At 39.3% G+C, this 17,845-nt stretch overlaps 1 protein-coding gene across 2 annotated transcripts in view; it reads left to right on the forward strand.

The window, feature by feature from the left end:
• The window catches only part of AGBL3 (AGBL carboxypeptidase 3), a 37,509-nt gene that overhangs the window by 15,887 nt on the left and 3,777 nt on the right, over nucleotides 1-17,845 (forward strand). For both annotated transcript variants that reach the window (XM_080972088.1, XM_080972089.1), the window contains 14 exons: nucleotides 43-208; nucleotides 643-769; nucleotides 1,781-1,881; nucleotides 2,021-2,100; nucleotides 2,272-2,320; nucleotides 4,061-4,159; nucleotides 5,333-5,401; nucleotides 6,273-6,386; nucleotides 7,769-7,894; nucleotides 9,502-9,595; nucleotides 15,415-15,486; nucleotides 15,830-16,006; nucleotides 16,606-16,636; nucleotides 17,591-17,799. In XM_080972088.1, the coding sequence (XP_080828214.1) occupies nucleotides 43-208; nucleotides 643-769; nucleotides 1,781-1,881; nucleotides 2,021-2,100; nucleotides 2,272-2,320; nucleotides 4,061-4,159; nucleotides 5,333-5,401; nucleotides 6,273-6,386; nucleotides 7,769-7,894; nucleotides 9,502-9,595; nucleotides 15,415-15,486; nucleotides 15,830-16,006; nucleotides 16,606-16,636; nucleotides 17,591-17,799 (1,514 nt within the window). The remainder of the gene's footprint in view (nucleotides 1-42; nucleotides 209-642; nucleotides 770-1,780; nucleotides 1,882-2,020; nucleotides 2,101-2,271; nucleotides 2,321-4,060; nucleotides 4,160-5,332; nucleotides 5,402-6,272; nucleotides 6,387-7,768; nucleotides 7,895-9,501; nucleotides 9,596-15,414; nucleotides 15,487-15,829; nucleotides 16,007-16,605; nucleotides 16,637-17,590; nucleotides 17,800-17,845) is intronic.

The following is a 17,845-nucleotide window of genomic DNA, read 5'->3' on the forward strand; positions in this document are numbered from 1 at the left end:
GAAACCAAAGCTGCTCTTATTTAACTTTCTACCTTGTTACAGAATGATGGGAGAGCGCAAGGTTCTCCTATATTGTGACCTTCATGGTCATAGCAGAAAAGAGAATGTCTTCATGTATGGCTGTGAAAAACGAGATCATCAAGAAGAAGGGGCAGGCTTACATCAGCGCGTTTTCCCTCTCATTATGAGCAAACGTTGTCCCGATAAAGTAAGCTGACATTTAACATTAATATGTAAGAAATCATTTCTTTCAGTACATTAAAAAATTGCTAAATCACTTGACAGTTTCAATGATCTAAACATTGTAAGAAGTTTGTGCTTTAAAAATAAGGGATTATATTGCGATAGTTGTTAAACATACTAGGAGTTTCCTTAGTGAGTCCCTTTAGGAGCATGCACCATGACATGAAGTTATTATATCATGCATTTCCTTCTGCCCCTGCCCTCTACCCCACATCTGTAACAGCCTATAATGCACAGTGGGTAAGGGGACATGAATGACTTGACAACATGACATCACCAGTAAACCAAACTATGTGTTGAGGAAGACTGTGGCACAGGGAGGCCATTTCTGGGCACAGCTGTATAGTTTTGGCCTCGTTGCAAAAGTGCAGTAGTAATTCCACTTCTCTCTTTGTTAAGTTCTCGTTCCAAGATTGCAATTTCAAGATACAAAAAGCTAGAGAAGGGACAGGTCGAATAGTGATGTGGAAGATGGGCATCAGCAACAGCTATACCTTAGAAGTTACTTTCTGTGGGTCTAAATTGGGTAAGGCAAATACAGTTTTTCTCTAGAATCTATATTTAAAGCATTCAAAGACGTCTCATGTCTTGTAGCTGCAGATTTTTTAAGAGATAATGTGAGCTTATTGTGTTTGACAGATAAATACTACATAGGAAGACATGTTGAAACGTTAATGTTATAGGTGTATATTAAAATTGCATTTGGCCCAAGAAATAGTGGTTGTGGGTACCAAATGTAACAATTACAGGGAGTAAATGACTACAGAAGGGTGGGATTTTGGCTAATGAGTTTAAAACTGAGTTTATGCTTACCTGAAAGTCCGTTAAGCTGTATTTACAGTTTAACAGTGATTTCGTCTTTGGGTATTGTAGTTCTTTGAAGTTGGGTAGGTAGGAATCTCTAACACAGAATTCTCACACTTTCACAACTTTGAAGCTGTGGTTGTTGAACTGCTATCAAATATTTATCTACCTTATACTGTAGATGTGTCCTTGGTGAAGGAATCAGACTAAGACTATTTAACAAGAAATAGCAATATTTTATATAGTTTTGCGTGGAAATTATTGGTGTTAATTTGCATCCTACTGTCAACCTTAGATGGCAGATAAACACTTTGGGAGATGGTAGAAAATAATGGGGAAAAGTGTGAATGTGAGGCAGACTAATCTGCAGTGGAGCTAAGGCAGAAGTGTACTTGTTTGGTTTATCTGTAGATTGGGCTATTTTAAAAAAGGTAGCTGAAGGTTATAATTGGAAAGCAAAGGGTATAATTGGAAAGGCAAAGGAATGGAGGTTCTCAAAAGGAGCTATGGGAAGAAGTTTTGGAATATGGAATGTGAAAAGCCATTTGATGATCTTTTGAAAGTAAAAGATTTAAAATAAATATAAAATGTTTTGCTAACAAAAAAGTGTTATTGGGTTGGTAGCAGTCCAAATTAAAATGTGGAATTCCATCAGTGGAATTAAAATAATTGCTGATATTGAATAGGACAATTATTTCTTCACTGGTGACTGGTTCCCCCCCCCCTTTTCCAGGCAGTAGACATGGTACCCACTTTAGTACCAAGGATCTAGAATCCATAGGACACCATTTCTGTGGCTCACTGTTGGACTTCTGTAATAAAAAGAAGAGTAAGGTAATGCAAATAAACATTATTTCTTGCAGCAATATCTGCAGCAATTATGTACTTAAAGGAATACAGTCAAAGTATTTATTATTATTTGGAAGTAGTGAGGCAGTAAATTTTATTGTTAACAGTGTGTGTTTTTCCTTAGTATAACGAGTGCCTGAATGAACTGGAGGAAATGCTGAAAAAGGGTGATCTATCTGCCTCTGTCAATGACAGAGATTCCAGGTAAAAGGACCTCTTCTAACAATTGTTTTATTTCTAGCTTGTTATTGAGGAAATCAGTGCCATGCTTTCCAGATGTGTTTGCAGAGCAGATACTTGATTTGTTGTGCAGACAAATTCTAGAAATCCATACTCTTGTAAATGAAAATAAACATAATTATTTTTCTTTTACAGTTCTGACAGTTCAGACTCCAATGAGGTTACCGTTAAACTAGAAGCCCAGGTACGATATACATTATCATCAAAAATTCAGCTTTAGTAAGATTTTACTTGAAATTAATTTCCTTGACATGTAATATAATGAAATACAGAACAGTATACTGATGTTTAGTTGCAATGTGTCAAAATAATATAGACACACCAATTTTTTTATTCATAAGAAATATACTGGAAAACAAAAAGAAACAACTAGCAGTGCTTGATTTATAATGTAGAACACAACTACTTTATAATATCAACTTGAATGGCAGATTTAGAATTCTTCATACTATCGGAAACACGCTTCTCAATATTAACTGACATATCAACTATTCTTCTGTAAATTGTATCTTCAGACAAAGAAATTTTCACAATCAAGGCTCAGGCAGGCTTAATTGATTTTTCCTGCTGTTGTATGTGGTTTTGTCTGTTGAGCAATCCATTCTGTCACTTGGTAAGATATACCAGTAATTTGCATCTTATCTGAGACTTTTACTCATTTTTTGAAATATGTTCACTGGTATTTCTGCTGTTCCAAAAGCCTTTCAAAATATTGAACCTTCTTGTTCGCCAGATTTCCTTGTTTTTACAGCAGACGTCTTGTCATGTTGTTTAGGGCCATTTTAGAATTGGAAAGCTTCTCACCACAGATCAAACACATAGGCTGAGGGACGTTTTAATCTCCAGCCCATGTGAAACTGAGACTCAGATAGATATCCACATATTGCTGACAAACGTGGATCACTAGGATTGTTTTCAGTATCATTTGATGCACTTATGCTCATTTTGAAAAAATGGATATCCATATTCTGCAAATAATAAAAAAAAATTGGTACTGTACTACACTACACTGAAATGTTTAACTATTTCTTGGATTGTCCTTGAAACTTTCCACCACACTTGCCATCCTTTCCTGCCAGGAGTCTTCTTCAACCAGACACAGCAGACCACAATACTGTTATTGTGAGTAGCAAGTGGTGGCACCTAGTTTTGCTCTACTTGTCTCCCTGCACAGCAAGATCAGTTCTGTCTTCTGAGAGGCCCAGCTCCCATCATCACTGAGGGAGGTGGGATGAGGCAAGAAGCAGCTGGCTGGGCACAGGCCTTGCCTCCCTCTCCCAAGACTTATAGCATGCACTTCTTGTTAGTTGGGGACATATGAAAGGTGCAGAATAGGTGGGGCTGGACAAGACATACACACAAACTGTGAGTGATAAATCAGAAATCAAACGTGGAGAACATATGCTCAAAGAGGGAAAGATGTCATGCTAAAAAGTCGTTTCATTTAGGGGGAAACTAAGCATTTCAAGAAATACTACTTTGGTGCTACTGACAAAAATAGAAACCCCAAAATAATAGTCTTCATCTCTATCAATAACATCTGATACAATTTACCCCATCCCTTGGCTGACATTGTTACACGGTGTTTCCACCCCAGTCCAGTCACTGGGGTGCATTGGGCTGCAGCCATTGATGTGGAGGAGAGTGAGGAGATGCACATTATATTTTCAGGAAATCCGGATGAATTGTGTTAGATTTTATTGAGGAGGATTTGGGATGTGAAATGGGGACATGTCTGCCATTTAGTTGTTCACCATCTAGTTGACACAACATCTAGTTGTTCCCTTAAATCCTTTTGAGTTACTAAGATATAAGAATAAAATTTAAAGGTTAAATAAAGGGGGAAAAATAATGTAGATAACTGTAATCCTATTAAACCCAGATATACATTTTAATTTATTTGTTTGTTTGTTTTGCTTGTTAGGCAAAACCAAGAAAGAAGTATCTGAAAACCAAGAAAGAAAGGAGTGCCTTTCTGGTGTCATCAGGAAGAAGGTTTTCTAAACAACCCCATGAATCAATTGTAAAGCAGTATTATTATTATTATTATTATTATTATCATTATCACTAGGTATTAATGAGATTAGTAGGGTTGCCATATTTTGAAGAGCAAAGAAGAGGAGACACACACACACACACACACACACACACATGCCTCCTTGATTTATTTGTTACTTCCCATGCCAGTGGCCAGTGGCCCTTATGCACAGCCAGTGGCCCTTATGCTTTGTGACCCCCCAACACTCCCCCTGCCCACCTACAAGGGGCCACAGGCTATTGTAATTGTGCATCACAACCCAAGCAAAGCAGTCAGAGGTTCCTCAAACTCTTCTCCTCAACCCATATACCCAACACCCTCCTCCTGGGTCTCGCCCAGGCATCTGTCAGAGGAGGAGAGCCAGCAGGGAGAGAATTGGCAGCACATGGCATCTCGTGCACCTCCTTCACTGCTGCTGCTGTCTCTCTCTCCCTCTCTCTCTCTCTTCCTCTCCTCACAAACCCAGTTCCCACCTCAGCACTGCCCACCAATGGCCGGGGTGTGAGGGAGGGAGGAGGCCTGGCTGGCCAAGTCCTCTTTCCACCCTGACCAACCCTGTTGGAAAAGGCCAGGAATGCCATGCATTAGATGGACCATGTCCATCTAAACAAAACAAAAAACAAAAAAAACCCTCGGCCATTTTGCTTAATTTTAAGAATCCTCCCAGACAGACATTTTAAGCCTGAAAAATAGGACATATCTCGGAAAATCCAGACGTATAGCAACCTTAAGTATTTCTATATGATGTATAACACTGACAGAAAATCAGAAGAATAAGCACTGTGCGATTTATTGTTTAAGAATATATTGTTGGCCTGGCAAATGCACCAATGTCATGAAGATAAACCAGGATTTTGTCACCTAAGAATTGTTACTTGACCTTCAGGATTCTATCATAAGACCAGGAACAGACTTTATTCTTCACTTCTTAGATCCATCACAATAAAGTTATATACTGAACTAGGAAGATCCAGTACTTATTTGAGCAGACTGGTGCAGTTCAGAAAAGGTGTCTTCAGTACTTTCTTTTGTGGAAATAGAAGGAAAGTGCATCTTGAAAATTCCTGAAATATTATGAGAGTATTTTGTTTACTTTTGCATCCTTTTAAGTATAATGGTTTCTCTTATAAATACAGTAATACCTTTCTTCCTGTTTAGAGTGAAACCAAAAAATCAGAAGAATCTTCTCACAGAATTTCCAAGAGCCATGAACAAATTATAAAAAGTGTAAGGATTTCTATATATTGTGAAAGATCTGTTGTCCTTTTGTGAACAGAATAGGATTATACAGTATACAGCACAATAGTTAACTGACAGCAAACATTAGTTAGTCAAATCTCCTGCTTATATGAATTCTCAGGTATACTCATATGAATACAGTGGTACCTCTGGTTACATACGCTTCAGGTTACAGACTCCGCTAATCCAGAAATAGTGCTTCAGGTTAAGAACTTTGCTTCAGGATGAGAACAAAAATTGTGTTCCGGCGGCGCGGCAGCAGCAGGAGGCCCCATTAGCTAAAGTGGTGCTTCAGGTTAAGAACAGTTTCAGATTAAGTACAGTTTCAGGTTAAGTACAGTTTCAGGTTAAGTACTTAACCCGAGGTACCACTGTATATTTGAAATGTTTGATATTTTTAGTAGCTGTTTATAATTGCTCTTTTCCTCAAGTATTCAGACAAGTGAAAGTTTATACTTGATAAGTATAAACTTCTTTTTTTCTTTTTTTAAAGCCTTTTTGCAGTACTGTTACAGTTACTACTAATAACTGTGAAATACAGTTATTCACCAAATCAGCAAGGGAGATACTAATGTGTATTAGTATCATTAAGGATGTAGTTGTACATCTCTTTCATGTTTCTGAGCTGGGCCCATTGAACAGCTTTTTTTGAAGAGATCGTCTTTTGAAGAGAGAGCTTTACCGGGGGCAGGGGGCAGGCTTCTGCTGGGGGAAGACAGAACCTCAGTTAATTGAGTACTTTCAATGCTTTTCAATAATTTTTGTGGCCCCCCCAATGGCTATGCCCATGCCATGGTATTATTTTAGTTCTTCCCATGTAAGTGACTGGTAAGTAGTACATGTTTCTCTTTCTCCACAGACCCAGGTTTTTCAGAAACTGAAACCAATGGAGCTGCAAAACATACGAAAGGAAAAATATGAAATTACCAAGCAGACTGTAGAACCTTTGTCCAGAACACCCAATGCTAAAAAGGTTTGGCTGGCCCATTAATAGAATAATTTTCCAGATAATCAGAAAATGCATATAGCTTTATGTTAGTGACAACCAAAAGCAGAGTTTGACTTTGACATTAGGAAAAGCTAAAAGGATGCTGTGTCCTGTTGTTAAAGGGATATCTGGCAATGTAACATTACCGCTTAAAATAATATGTGTGCTTTGCAATTTATTTATTTATTTAATTCCTGAAATAGAACAGCATTGTGGAACCCGCTCTAGTTAAAAGAATCATAGTTCCTTTAACTTTGTACAACAGTGCTTGGACAGCAGACTGTAAGGTCACCTGCTGTTTCTTTTATCTCCTAGAAGTTGTTAACACCGAAGGTCCTCTACCTTTGTTTTAAGACTTTCAGTAAAAGTGATTAAAAAAAGCTTTGTAGCTTTATTCAGAACAATCAATTAAATACACTGAGTAATTATTTCATTAACTTTTAGCAGGCAGATATTCTGTTTTACAGAAATGTATTTTAAAGTATGGTCCAGTTTAAAAGAAAGGGATATAATTATATCTCAGTTCCCTGAAGAGCCTTTAGTTTCAGCGCAACAGGCAGTTTAATCATGCTTTTCTTCATTTGTAATTATCATAACATGCTCTGTGGCCCTTAGCTTCCCATATGCAGAAAGAGAAAGGATGATGTGTCTTTAAACAAGCAGTTCTTACGAGATTATGACTACAGATTCAGAGTATTCTAATTTGGAATAATCTGCTCATTCCAGGGGTTAGTGGCTCAAAATTAAGAGCCAGGGTAGACATTACATACAGGAAAAAATAAAAACAATACTCATAAATCCCAGATTGGAATCCATTAGCAATTCATTTCAAATTGGTTACACGAACCATCTGAAAGTAACCCAAAGCAAAATGGTGAGTGATTCAGATAAAACCAGAAAATATCAGGGATCGTGAAGGAAAAGAAACTAAGAGAACTTGCTCTGTCAACCCACTATGCGTACCTATTAAGCCCTCTATGGATTAGTTTAATATGGTTTGAACATCTTTTCATTGAACAAAAATATTCCACAACAACCCAAATCTAGAACTTGCTACAGGGACAGAAGCTCCATAAAACAGCAAATGTTTAAGAACAAGTGAACAAAGCTGTTAATTTACTGCTGAGAGACTTGGAAGGTCCTTTCCTGTGACCCCTGTTTCAGGGGGTGAGAGAACTTATGCAGAGTACCTGATAGCTGCAATCCACACACAGCACAACATTAATATCAGCCAACATTAATATCTCATGCATCCAGATGACTGATGAGACTATTATGTGACTAGCACAAATAACACAGGTTTTTGTTATAAGCTTGCTTGCATCACTGCAGGAGTGTCTCCAGACAAAATGTTTCTGCCTTTCTAGGAATGCTCTGAGCACTTTTGGGAATGCGCTAAGGAGGAAAATGGGAAGCTGCCATACAGCGGTTGGGTCGGCACCAACACCTCCTTCCACTCCAGTCTGAAAGGAAGACGGAGGAGACATTTTGAGGTAAGCAGAAATGGTGTTGCATGGAATGACCCATTACTGACTCTGCAGTTGCAAATTACGGCTAGCAAATTGTCATGCAGAGTCCTTATAATGCTTGCTTGCTCTCTCAACCTTATTTCCATATTTGCATTACAGCAATATTTGCTTTGCTCAGTTTATATTTTGAAGAGCTGTTCCCAGTTGTGTGCTTAATATTAGGAGCCTTGATGGATCATTAGCCTGATGCTGCAAAGGAACTCCTCGTATCTATAGAGCAGTGATCTAGAAAGGGCTGGAGCTATTTTATTAGGAAACCTCTACTTTAGGAAAGTGATGGCTAACCTGTGGCTCTCAGTATATTGTTGGACTCCACCTTCATAAATCCTAGTCAGTGTGGCCAGTAGTGAGGGATGATGGGAGTTGTAGTCCAGCAATATCTGGAGGCCAAAGGTTAGCAACCCTGGTTTAGTCAAAACAGATGCATGAGTAAATTTTGCTCTTGGACTATGATATTATTCAGTAAGACTGTATGGTATAATGTTACCATTTTGACTTGTTAATGGTGGCTGGCTAAAAATAAAAACAAATGCATTCAATAGGGTTTTCACATCATTATCTGACCACACATTCTATGTGGATATTGCTTAGAAACATTGACTGTGTCAGGGAATGTCAGCTATATGGGGAATGTCTTTTCTGTAAGCTCCAGCCATTCAGTAAGCCAGAGTTGACCACATTCCTGCCAGTGTCACAGTGTATACACCTTAAAGGTGGATTATACAAATACTCTGAACTCTTTCCTCCCCCCCTTCTGTTTCTTAAAAGGGTGCTGCTTTCCTTTTTGATATTGCAATTGCATTTGGACAGAGGCAGGAAGGCACACATTTCAGGTTAGGACATAGTCTCAGGTGTTTCCGCTTGCCTCCCTTTCCTATGCTGTGCTGCTGTTTGCTTCCCAGACCAAAGCCAAACTACATCAGAGACACTAAGCAGAGGTTACACTAGAATGGTACTATCCCATACTTCACTGCTATGATGTTTACGTGGCGTCCATTTTGAACATTTCCTCCTGCGCTTTGAAACTCCAGCTAACAGTTTGCCAAGAAAATGGTTAGCAATCAAATATTATACAGCTTTTTTAGCTGGAGTGATAGTTTCTAAAGAAGAGGAAAGCTTTCTTAGTAAGTAAAAAGGCAGGGTACATTTTTTAAAAAAAATAAGTAATTACATCCAAGGGATGATAAAATAAGCCTTAAAGGCTGAAGAACTACTTTAGACATTGCATACACCAAAATCTCGCAAGCACACAGATCCTATACTTTTGGGGTATAAAGGCTAATTTGTTCATTTGGGGCAAGGATATGCTTGCATAACAAAACTTCCCCACCCACCCTATCTTGTGTGTCCTGCATTATCCTCAATTCTGCTCCAGAGGATTGGGGGAAACCTCAGCACAGGGGGAGGAGAGGGACGGAAGTGCCACAGCACAAGCTTATGCTGACAGAACAAGTTAATTAGTGCTGCATTGGATATAACTCTACAGTTCAGTGCTTCTTTACAACAAACTAATTTCAGGCTTCGGGTGGGAAGTTTAATAATAATGCATTTGCCTCCTTTTACTCTTGCAGTCAAAAGCCTTAGCAGGGATTCATAAACTCCTCAGAGAAACTAACTCAATTGTAGAAGGTAAACTTCATGAAATGTCGTTTGATTCTCAAACAGGTAAGAGATAACATGGGCAAAACAGTTCTATGAACATGTGAGCCTTTTCGTTTGAAAAATTAATATAGGTATTTACAAAGTTGTAAGAAAAGAATTAATTTGTTTTAGCCATAGTCATCATCAGTGCAGATACAGCATCATGCCATTAAAGCAATCCATGAAAGGGAAAGAGGAATTCATGCACTGAGTATCTGTGAGGCCATGGCATGCTTCTAGAACATTGCATCTACACTGGACAATAGAATGGTGGCATGCAGATAGCAGCCTCTGCTTTTTGTTCCCTATTCAGTCCAATGTACAGAACAATTACAGCAAAAGAACTGGGATTTAATAGCAACTAACATTGCATTTCTCATATCTTTTATGGGGAGCTCTTCTCACACTATATGAAAAGCATTTTCTCCCATTTGATTTGATTTGATTTTCTCCCAGTTTTCTAGAAATTGGAGTGTGCTTTATATTCCCTAAATATTTAGAATACTCTAACTGGATACTTTCTAAACTTCCAATTCTATGTGTTAGCATGAAATTAGAAGCACAGAAAGCATTTGGGGGTAGGGGAAGGTACCATGTTGCAGAAGATTTGCACATCCTTGGATTGTGCTGTTCCTTCACCTCCCCTCCTTCCCTTTAATTCCTCCAGCCTTCCAAATGGTCTGCTGGGAAATAAGCATACTGCACATAGGTGTATGGGAGATACTGGGTGCTCTGAATCAGTACATGAATGATCTCAGAAACTCTAGGTTGCCATGCCCTAAGCTTTACAGCTTGGTTTATCCTGTTATCTGATACATGTTTATGTTGGCTTTTTGCAGTTTAGTAGCGCTGCAGAGAGCTTGCTGGGGAGACCATGCATTAAAAAGGGACTCAAAAATAACAAACAAGGTTTTAATAAGAAAAACAAAAACTCCTTATACACTAAATACATCAACAACAAACCAGACCCAACCACCAACCCATCCCCCAGGGTAATGGGAGAGCTAGGTGCTGCTCCTTATATACTACACCCAATTGCCAACACAGCTTAATCAATACAACTCAGCAGCACCTGCTATGTTTCACAGCTGCAAGACTGGGTCTTGTTATCTTGCTCTGACCCTTGCTCTGGTCCCTTAAAGACATACACATCGGGTGGAACAATGATGAACCTTTACATATAAAGAAACCATTCAACATTTCCCCTGCGGTTCATCATTGTGGAACAAAAACATAAAGCATACTTTGTACATGTTTTTCATGTGTAACCTTTGGAAGTGCTTTTGTAAAAATGTCCGCAATTTGATTATCACCTGGAACATATTCAAATACAATCATTTCATCAGCAATTAGTTTCTTTACAAACTGCAAACGTAACCTTAAGACTCTAGTGCGCTGCGTATTGGTCTCTGAACACAGGATAGCAAGTCCGCTCTGGGAATCAAGGTAAACTTTTACTGGTAGTGTTACTTGCATCTGTAGCTCTGCAAATACTTGCAGATACCATTCCACATCACGAGTGGCCTGAACGCATGCACATAATTCACTCTCTGTTGTGGAGAGACAAATAATGGTTTGTGTCTGGGACTTCCATTCAAAAGGACAACCGTTATAACAAAACACCATACCAGACACACCCCTGCAATTATTTTGTTCCACTGCATGAGGTGCATCGCAGAAAATTTCAAAACCTTTATCAATACTGGATGTAAACTGCAACCTATAATGTTTGGTATGTTTAAGGTACATTACCACTCTCTTAAGAGCAGAAAAACATTGCATAGTGGGCTTTTCCACATTGTGATGCATCTTTTAACAAAAACTTAACTGTTTCATATTTTACACTTGGTGAATAACAAATCATAATCTTCACCTGGAATTTGTTGAAAACCCCTAGCAACTAATCTAGCCTTGTACCTTACAACTTCATTTTTGTCATTAATTTTAACTCTATAAACCCATTTTGAATCAATAAGTCTCATATCTGGGGTTTGTGGTACAAGAGACCAAGTGTTATGCTCTTTTAAAGAAGCTATTTCAGAGTTCATAGCTTTATACCAATTTGCAGCTTGGTGCTTAGGTAAATTCCGAATATCATTGTAGCTTTTTGGCTCAAAAACTGCCTTATTGGCATACACAGTATTAAAATGTTCATCTGCAAAACGTTGTGGCTTCTGCCTCTTTCTATCTGAACGTCTTAGTCTGGAAGGAGAGTCAGGCTCCTCAGACTTAATGGGACTATGTAAACTACTAGTTTCAGGTTGTAAATCATCATTGTCAGACTGAAGAGATGCCTGTGGGCTAAGCTCACGGTCAGAAAACTCAAGAGAATCTAACCTCCCCTCGGGTGCCTGTGACTTTAAATCATCAAACAAATTATCAGATTCAACAGGCTTTTTGTCTTCTTCCATTAATTCAGAAGCACCATTTCCTGCTGCTGCTGCTGCTTCTACCTCTTCTTCCTCAGTATTATCTATACCATTACTATCTTGGAAAACAGCAACACCGTTCCAATTTACAGTTTGTATCATGCTTCTGGTAATATGAAATTTGCCAGTTGCTGGTATGTAAATTCTGTACGCCCCCTGCTGGTAGCCCATTAATTTTCCCTGGACACTACGTTCACCCAATTTCTGCTTAGCGGGATTATGCATAATTACATCTGAACCCCAAATGCGTAGGTATTTCAGATTAGGGCGTTTTTTAAACAACTTCTCATAGGGGTGACATCTAAACCAGAATGATAACTGCGATTTCTAACATAACAAAAGGCATGGAGCGCTTCAGCCCAAAAGACTTTGGGCAGATTACCATTGTGCAGATAAGTTTTAACCCCTGCCTGCAGGTCACGCTGCACAACTTCAACAAGCCCATTTTGCCAGGGACTTCGGGGGCAAGATAACTCATGAGTAGTCCCCTGCACTTCCAGGAATTTCTCAAAATCCTCAGAAACAAATTCCCCGCCCCGGTCAGAAAACAGGTTCTTAATAGGTTTGTTAAAGTGCGTTTTTACCCAGTTGCAAAAAGCTTTGTACTTCTCAAATGCTTGTGACTTTTCAGCTATTGCATAAGTCCAACAATATCTACTATACTGGTCTATGAGAGTAAGCCAGTACTTAGAACCTCCTAATGATGGTGGGAGTGGCCCAACTAAGTCACAATGTACACGCGCAAATGGCTCAGTTACTTTCCTATCTGAGCACCTACCCTTGCATGCAACCTTAATCTTATTCTTGCAACAAGATAGACATTGCATAAAGAATTTGCATGGTTTTAAGTTGAAGCCATTAACAATATTCTTTGTCTTAATTACATCAGCAAAATTCAGGTGTCCTAAAAGTCTGTGTGCCTCATGGACACACCCGGAATGTGGCCTAACATTCCTCAACCCCTGGCTTGACTGTGCTGCTCTGCAATTTATAGGCGATTGGGAGTAGGTGCGAAAATACAGTCTATATAAACCATCAGATTCCCGGGCATACAATAAACGTTTGTTCCCATCGAAAAACTCACACATTGACTTTAAGAAACGCACAGTTATGCCTTGACGAGCAAAGCACCTTACTGACAATAAATTGTCCACTGACGGGCAATAAATGCAGTTCGCTATTGTAATGTTTAAAGAGTCAAGTTTAACAGTACCCCTGCCAAGCGACTGCAGGACTTGTGAATTGGCTAAATGTACATTACCAATTTCCTCTTCGAAAGAAATAAACAAGCTTCGATCATTGCAAACGTGCTGGGATGCACCTGAGTCCACAATAAAAGAATTCCACTTGGCACCTTTAATTCTTTTACGATCTGTTGTCCAAGCATGAAAAGCTCGCGGCTCGTTTCTGTCTTTACGGTATGATGTCGGCTGCTGGGCTGACGACCGTGACTGACGAACAGAAACAGACTTGGGAGTACTTTGCTTTCTTTTGGATCTGCAGTCCTTTGCAAAATGTCCTTGCTTATTGCAGAACCAACAACGCTTTGCAGCTTTAAATGCAATTTCATCACCACAAGTTTGCATATGGTGTTCCTCATTCTTTTTGGAAATAGGAGTGCTTATGGCACAAGCCTCCCTTCTGTCCAACTCGCCCATTAATCTTGCCGTTACCCCTTCCACAGTTAACTGTGCTGGTGGAACGGCAGATATCTGGCTAGCTATACCATCAGAGTCCTCGTTAAGGGAACAAAGAATGATAAAAACATACTGAATATCAGGTATCTCCATGTCCCTTCGAATTAATTCGCAGCGTATTGCCTCCAGACGTCTCAAGTGTGCTGCCAAATCACCACCAGGCTGCAACTTCGTCTGGTACAGCTGCTTGAAAAACGTCAATGCAGACGCTGACTCTTTTCTAATATGCACTGCTGCAAGACTGTCCCACATTTCTTTGGCAGTTTTCTTATTCCTTATATAAACTACTTGCTGGTCGCTGACTGCCAAATTAATTATCGCCCTGGCTTTTGCATCTCTGTTTGACCAAGCATTAGTTACAGGGTCAGGAGGGTCATCAGTTACATAGGTCCATACTTCTCTAGAGGTCAAAAGCGCCTCCACCTGAAAAGACCATAAACTATAGTTCTCATCTGTTAGCTGTGGGAAGACCAGAGCCTTCTCAGCTTTTGGAACCCGGTCAACCATTCTGGAACTCTTCCAGACCCACAGAACTACACCAACAGGAGAAGGAGTTTTCAAACCTTTCTCAGAGTCCAAAAATATGCAGTCATCCACTCAGCAGCTGGGCCCATAACCAAAGATGTTGGCTTTTTGCAATATGGTAGCGCTGCAGAGAGCTTGCTGGGGAGACCATGCATTAAAAAGGGACTCAAAAATAACTTAAACAAGGTTTAATAAGAAAAACAAAAATTCCTTATACACTAAATACATCAACAACAAACCAGACCCAACCACCAACCCATCCCCCAGGGTAATGGGAGAGCTAGGTGCTGCTCCTTATATACTACACCCAGTTGCCAACACAGCTTAATCAATACAACTCAGCAGCACCTGCTATGTTTCACAGCTGCAAGACTGGGTCTTGTTATCTTGCTCTGGCCCTTGCTCTGGCCCCTTAAAGACATACACATCGGGTGGAACAATGATGAACCTTTACATATAAAGAAACCATTCAACAGTTTATATGTACGTATCACCTTCTCAATCTACTTAATGCATTTGATAGTAGACTGATATGAAAAGTCAGCCAACAAGAAAACAGAAGGATCTCATTCTTTCTCAGACAATCATTGGAGGAGGTTGTCTGTAGCATAGGATATTTCCAGATCATGTAGTACCATACCATTTATTCAATACGGCAGCAGGACAAAGACTTAGGCTCATGAAACAATGTTTTTCTTAAATGTTTCTTGGTTGTTAAATTTTAGTGAATATTACCAAACTGTATAATTCTTTATAACAACATATAATGCTCTGGGAAAGCAACTAATATTTTTCATGTGTTTCCATATTTTCTAATCCTTTCTTGATAACCTATACATTTCCTAGGACTTGTATACAGTGCTGATACAGTACTGAATATGTAGCAACATTTTCATTTGGCTGTTTGGTTCTTTGCCTCCCACCATTCCCCAGAGAATAGATTTCCTAGACATTCTTTGGAATGCCTTGTTTTTGTACTTTGCCCGTAAATAGGCATGCATGCATCTAAGGACATCTAAAGACATGTATCCAATTAAGTTGACTCTAGTCCACAAAAGCTCCTTCAGTAATATTTTGTTTAGCCTTTTAAGTTGTCACAAAACTCTTTCTCCCTTTTTTATAAAAGTTAAATGTGTATTCTTTCTGAGATTCATTTTATGATCAATTCATGACAGTTGTGGCCATCTTTCAGATTCTATGCCAGATGAACGAAATAAATATACAGTTCAGTACGTCAGTCATTACTTTCCTGAACAAGGATTAAGTAAGTTACTCATATTTTTAATTCATATAATCTTGTGTCTAGACACAGGTTCTACTGTATGTGCAATTATAAGCAATACAATGAAAGCCATGTATTGCATAATGTAGAGATTTTACAGCCTGATCCTATGCATGTTCACTCACAGTTTCCACTAAGTTCAATAGGGCTTGCTTTCAGGGTAGAGTGCATTGGAAGACAGTTTTAGAGCATAGAGAATGAGCTAATGGAGATGTACACCAGAAGCATAAATTCATGCAAGCAAGAATAAACTCAAAAAAATTATATTTTGTCCTGCCCTTTAAAATAATACTCTGTGTCTGGTTCCGGCCTTTGTTTCCTACAGATATTGGCTGGGACCTAGCCCAACCTTTGAAGCAGATCATTTCACAGAGACTTTTTCTGCCTCCTGCCATCCTTGAACAGATGTGCAACACACCAAGAAGACACCAAGGTGCACTCTCGGGTTGCAAACTTCCTAGGGTGGAAAATATGAGAAAAGAAGCAAAGATTCCACGAAGAAGTAAGTCAACTGAGTACTTGGGGATATACTGTGGTCTAAACCACTGAGCTTTTTGGGCTTGCCGATCAGAAGGTTGGCAGTTCAAATCCTAAACAGGGTGAGCTCCTGTTGCTCGGTCCCTGCTCCTGCCAACCTAGCAGTTCAAAAGCACGCTCCAGCGGGAAGGTAAATGGCGTTTCCGTGTGCTCTGGCTTCCGTCACAGTGTTCCGTTGTGCCAGAAGCGGTTTAGTCATGCTGGCCATATGACCCAGAAAGCTGTCTGTGGACAAATGTCGGCTCCCTCAGCCTGAAAGCGAGATGAGCGCCGCAACCCCATAGTCACCTTTGACTGGACTTAACCGTCCAGGGGTCCTTTACCTTTTTTACTGCATGTAGTAGCACTACAGTTCTTTCTATGAAAGCCCATGGCACATTTTGGGGGGAGGTGCTGTGCATTTGGCTCCTCACACCACCCTGTTGGCCCTGTGCCACTGGGATCTGATCTGAATGATTTGCTGTGCGTAAGGAAACTTTACAGAGGGGGAAAGGTTATTTCATATAAAGGAAGCATTTCCTGAAACATTTTCAGTAGCATATTATTTTTCTTTTCTACTTACAGCCTCTCTCATACATGTGGAGAGTCATCCTAGGTAGGAAAACTTATTATTTGTTATCAGCAATCTTCCATGTGGATTTCTCAGTCACATTCTTTATATCTTTATGATTTGGGTTTGGAAAGAGTGTAACATCCTTCTTGTTTTTAGATTTCTAAAAAACTATTATTCAGACGGGCCAACCAGCTCTTATTGATGTGCTTAATGCTTTTATTGGATGATGATGATGAAAAATTATATACAGTGGTACCTTGGTTTTCTAACATCTCTGTTGACGAACATTTCGGTTTTCGAATGCCGTAAACCTGGAAGTAAATGCTTCAGTTTTCGAACACGCCTCGGAAGTCGAACATGCCACGCGGCTTCCGCTGAGTGCAAGATCCTGAGGCCTAGCTGTCGGCTGTTGAGTTTTCAAACGTTCCAGAACTCGAACCATATCTTCCGGAACAGATTACATTCAAAAACCGAGGTACCACTATACCATCCTTTATCAAAATATCCCAGGGTGATGTACAACATTTAAAAAAGATTACAGAACATCAATGATAAAAGCATAATAAAAAAAAGTATGACAGACAACCTAATAATAAAATAATCAATTTAAATGCTACCTTTTTGTGCATTCTTTCAAAAAAAAAATTGCACAAAACAGGGTGGAATGGATTTAAGATGACTGAGTGCCAAAGGAACAGGTTTAGGTTAATCTGTCTATCCCTAATTAGAAGAGTTGAATGCAATGGCATTTTGAAATGCTTAACTTGGGATGGACTGTGCCCTGTGCCATGGCACCAGTGCGCTATGTCTTAAAATGACAAACTAAAGCTTAAACTAAGACACTGTATTTTATTTTTATTTGTGAATGCTAAATTGTATAGCAATTATTTATTAAACAAGCATTTACGGTATATATCATCTTGGATTTTATACTGCAATTGCTACTTCATTTGATGTATTTATTTTATTTTATTCTGTGGCCTTAATCTGTTTCAGCTCTCTGGTTCTCCAAGCAACTGGAGAAAATAACACTGAAAGGGGTTGTGTCACATTGCAGTTAGGAGAAAAAGAAGTACAAAACATGGCCCTGGCTCAAGAAACACATTTTAATTCTTTACACAACAAAGCTACAACTTGGCGATTAGAGAAGTGTCGACCTGGAAGAGCCACTAGCTGCAGAGAGAAAACATCTTTACAAGCGAAAGGTTTCTTTCCCCCCTTCGTCATTGAAATTATTAGCAAAAGACTCAA

This window comes from Podarcis pityusensis (assembly GCF_964106645.2).
Source record: "Podarcis pityusensis genome assembly, chromosome: 10".
NCBI lineage: Eukaryota > Metazoa > Chordata > Lepidosauria > Squamata > Lacertidae > Podarcis > Podarcis pityusensis.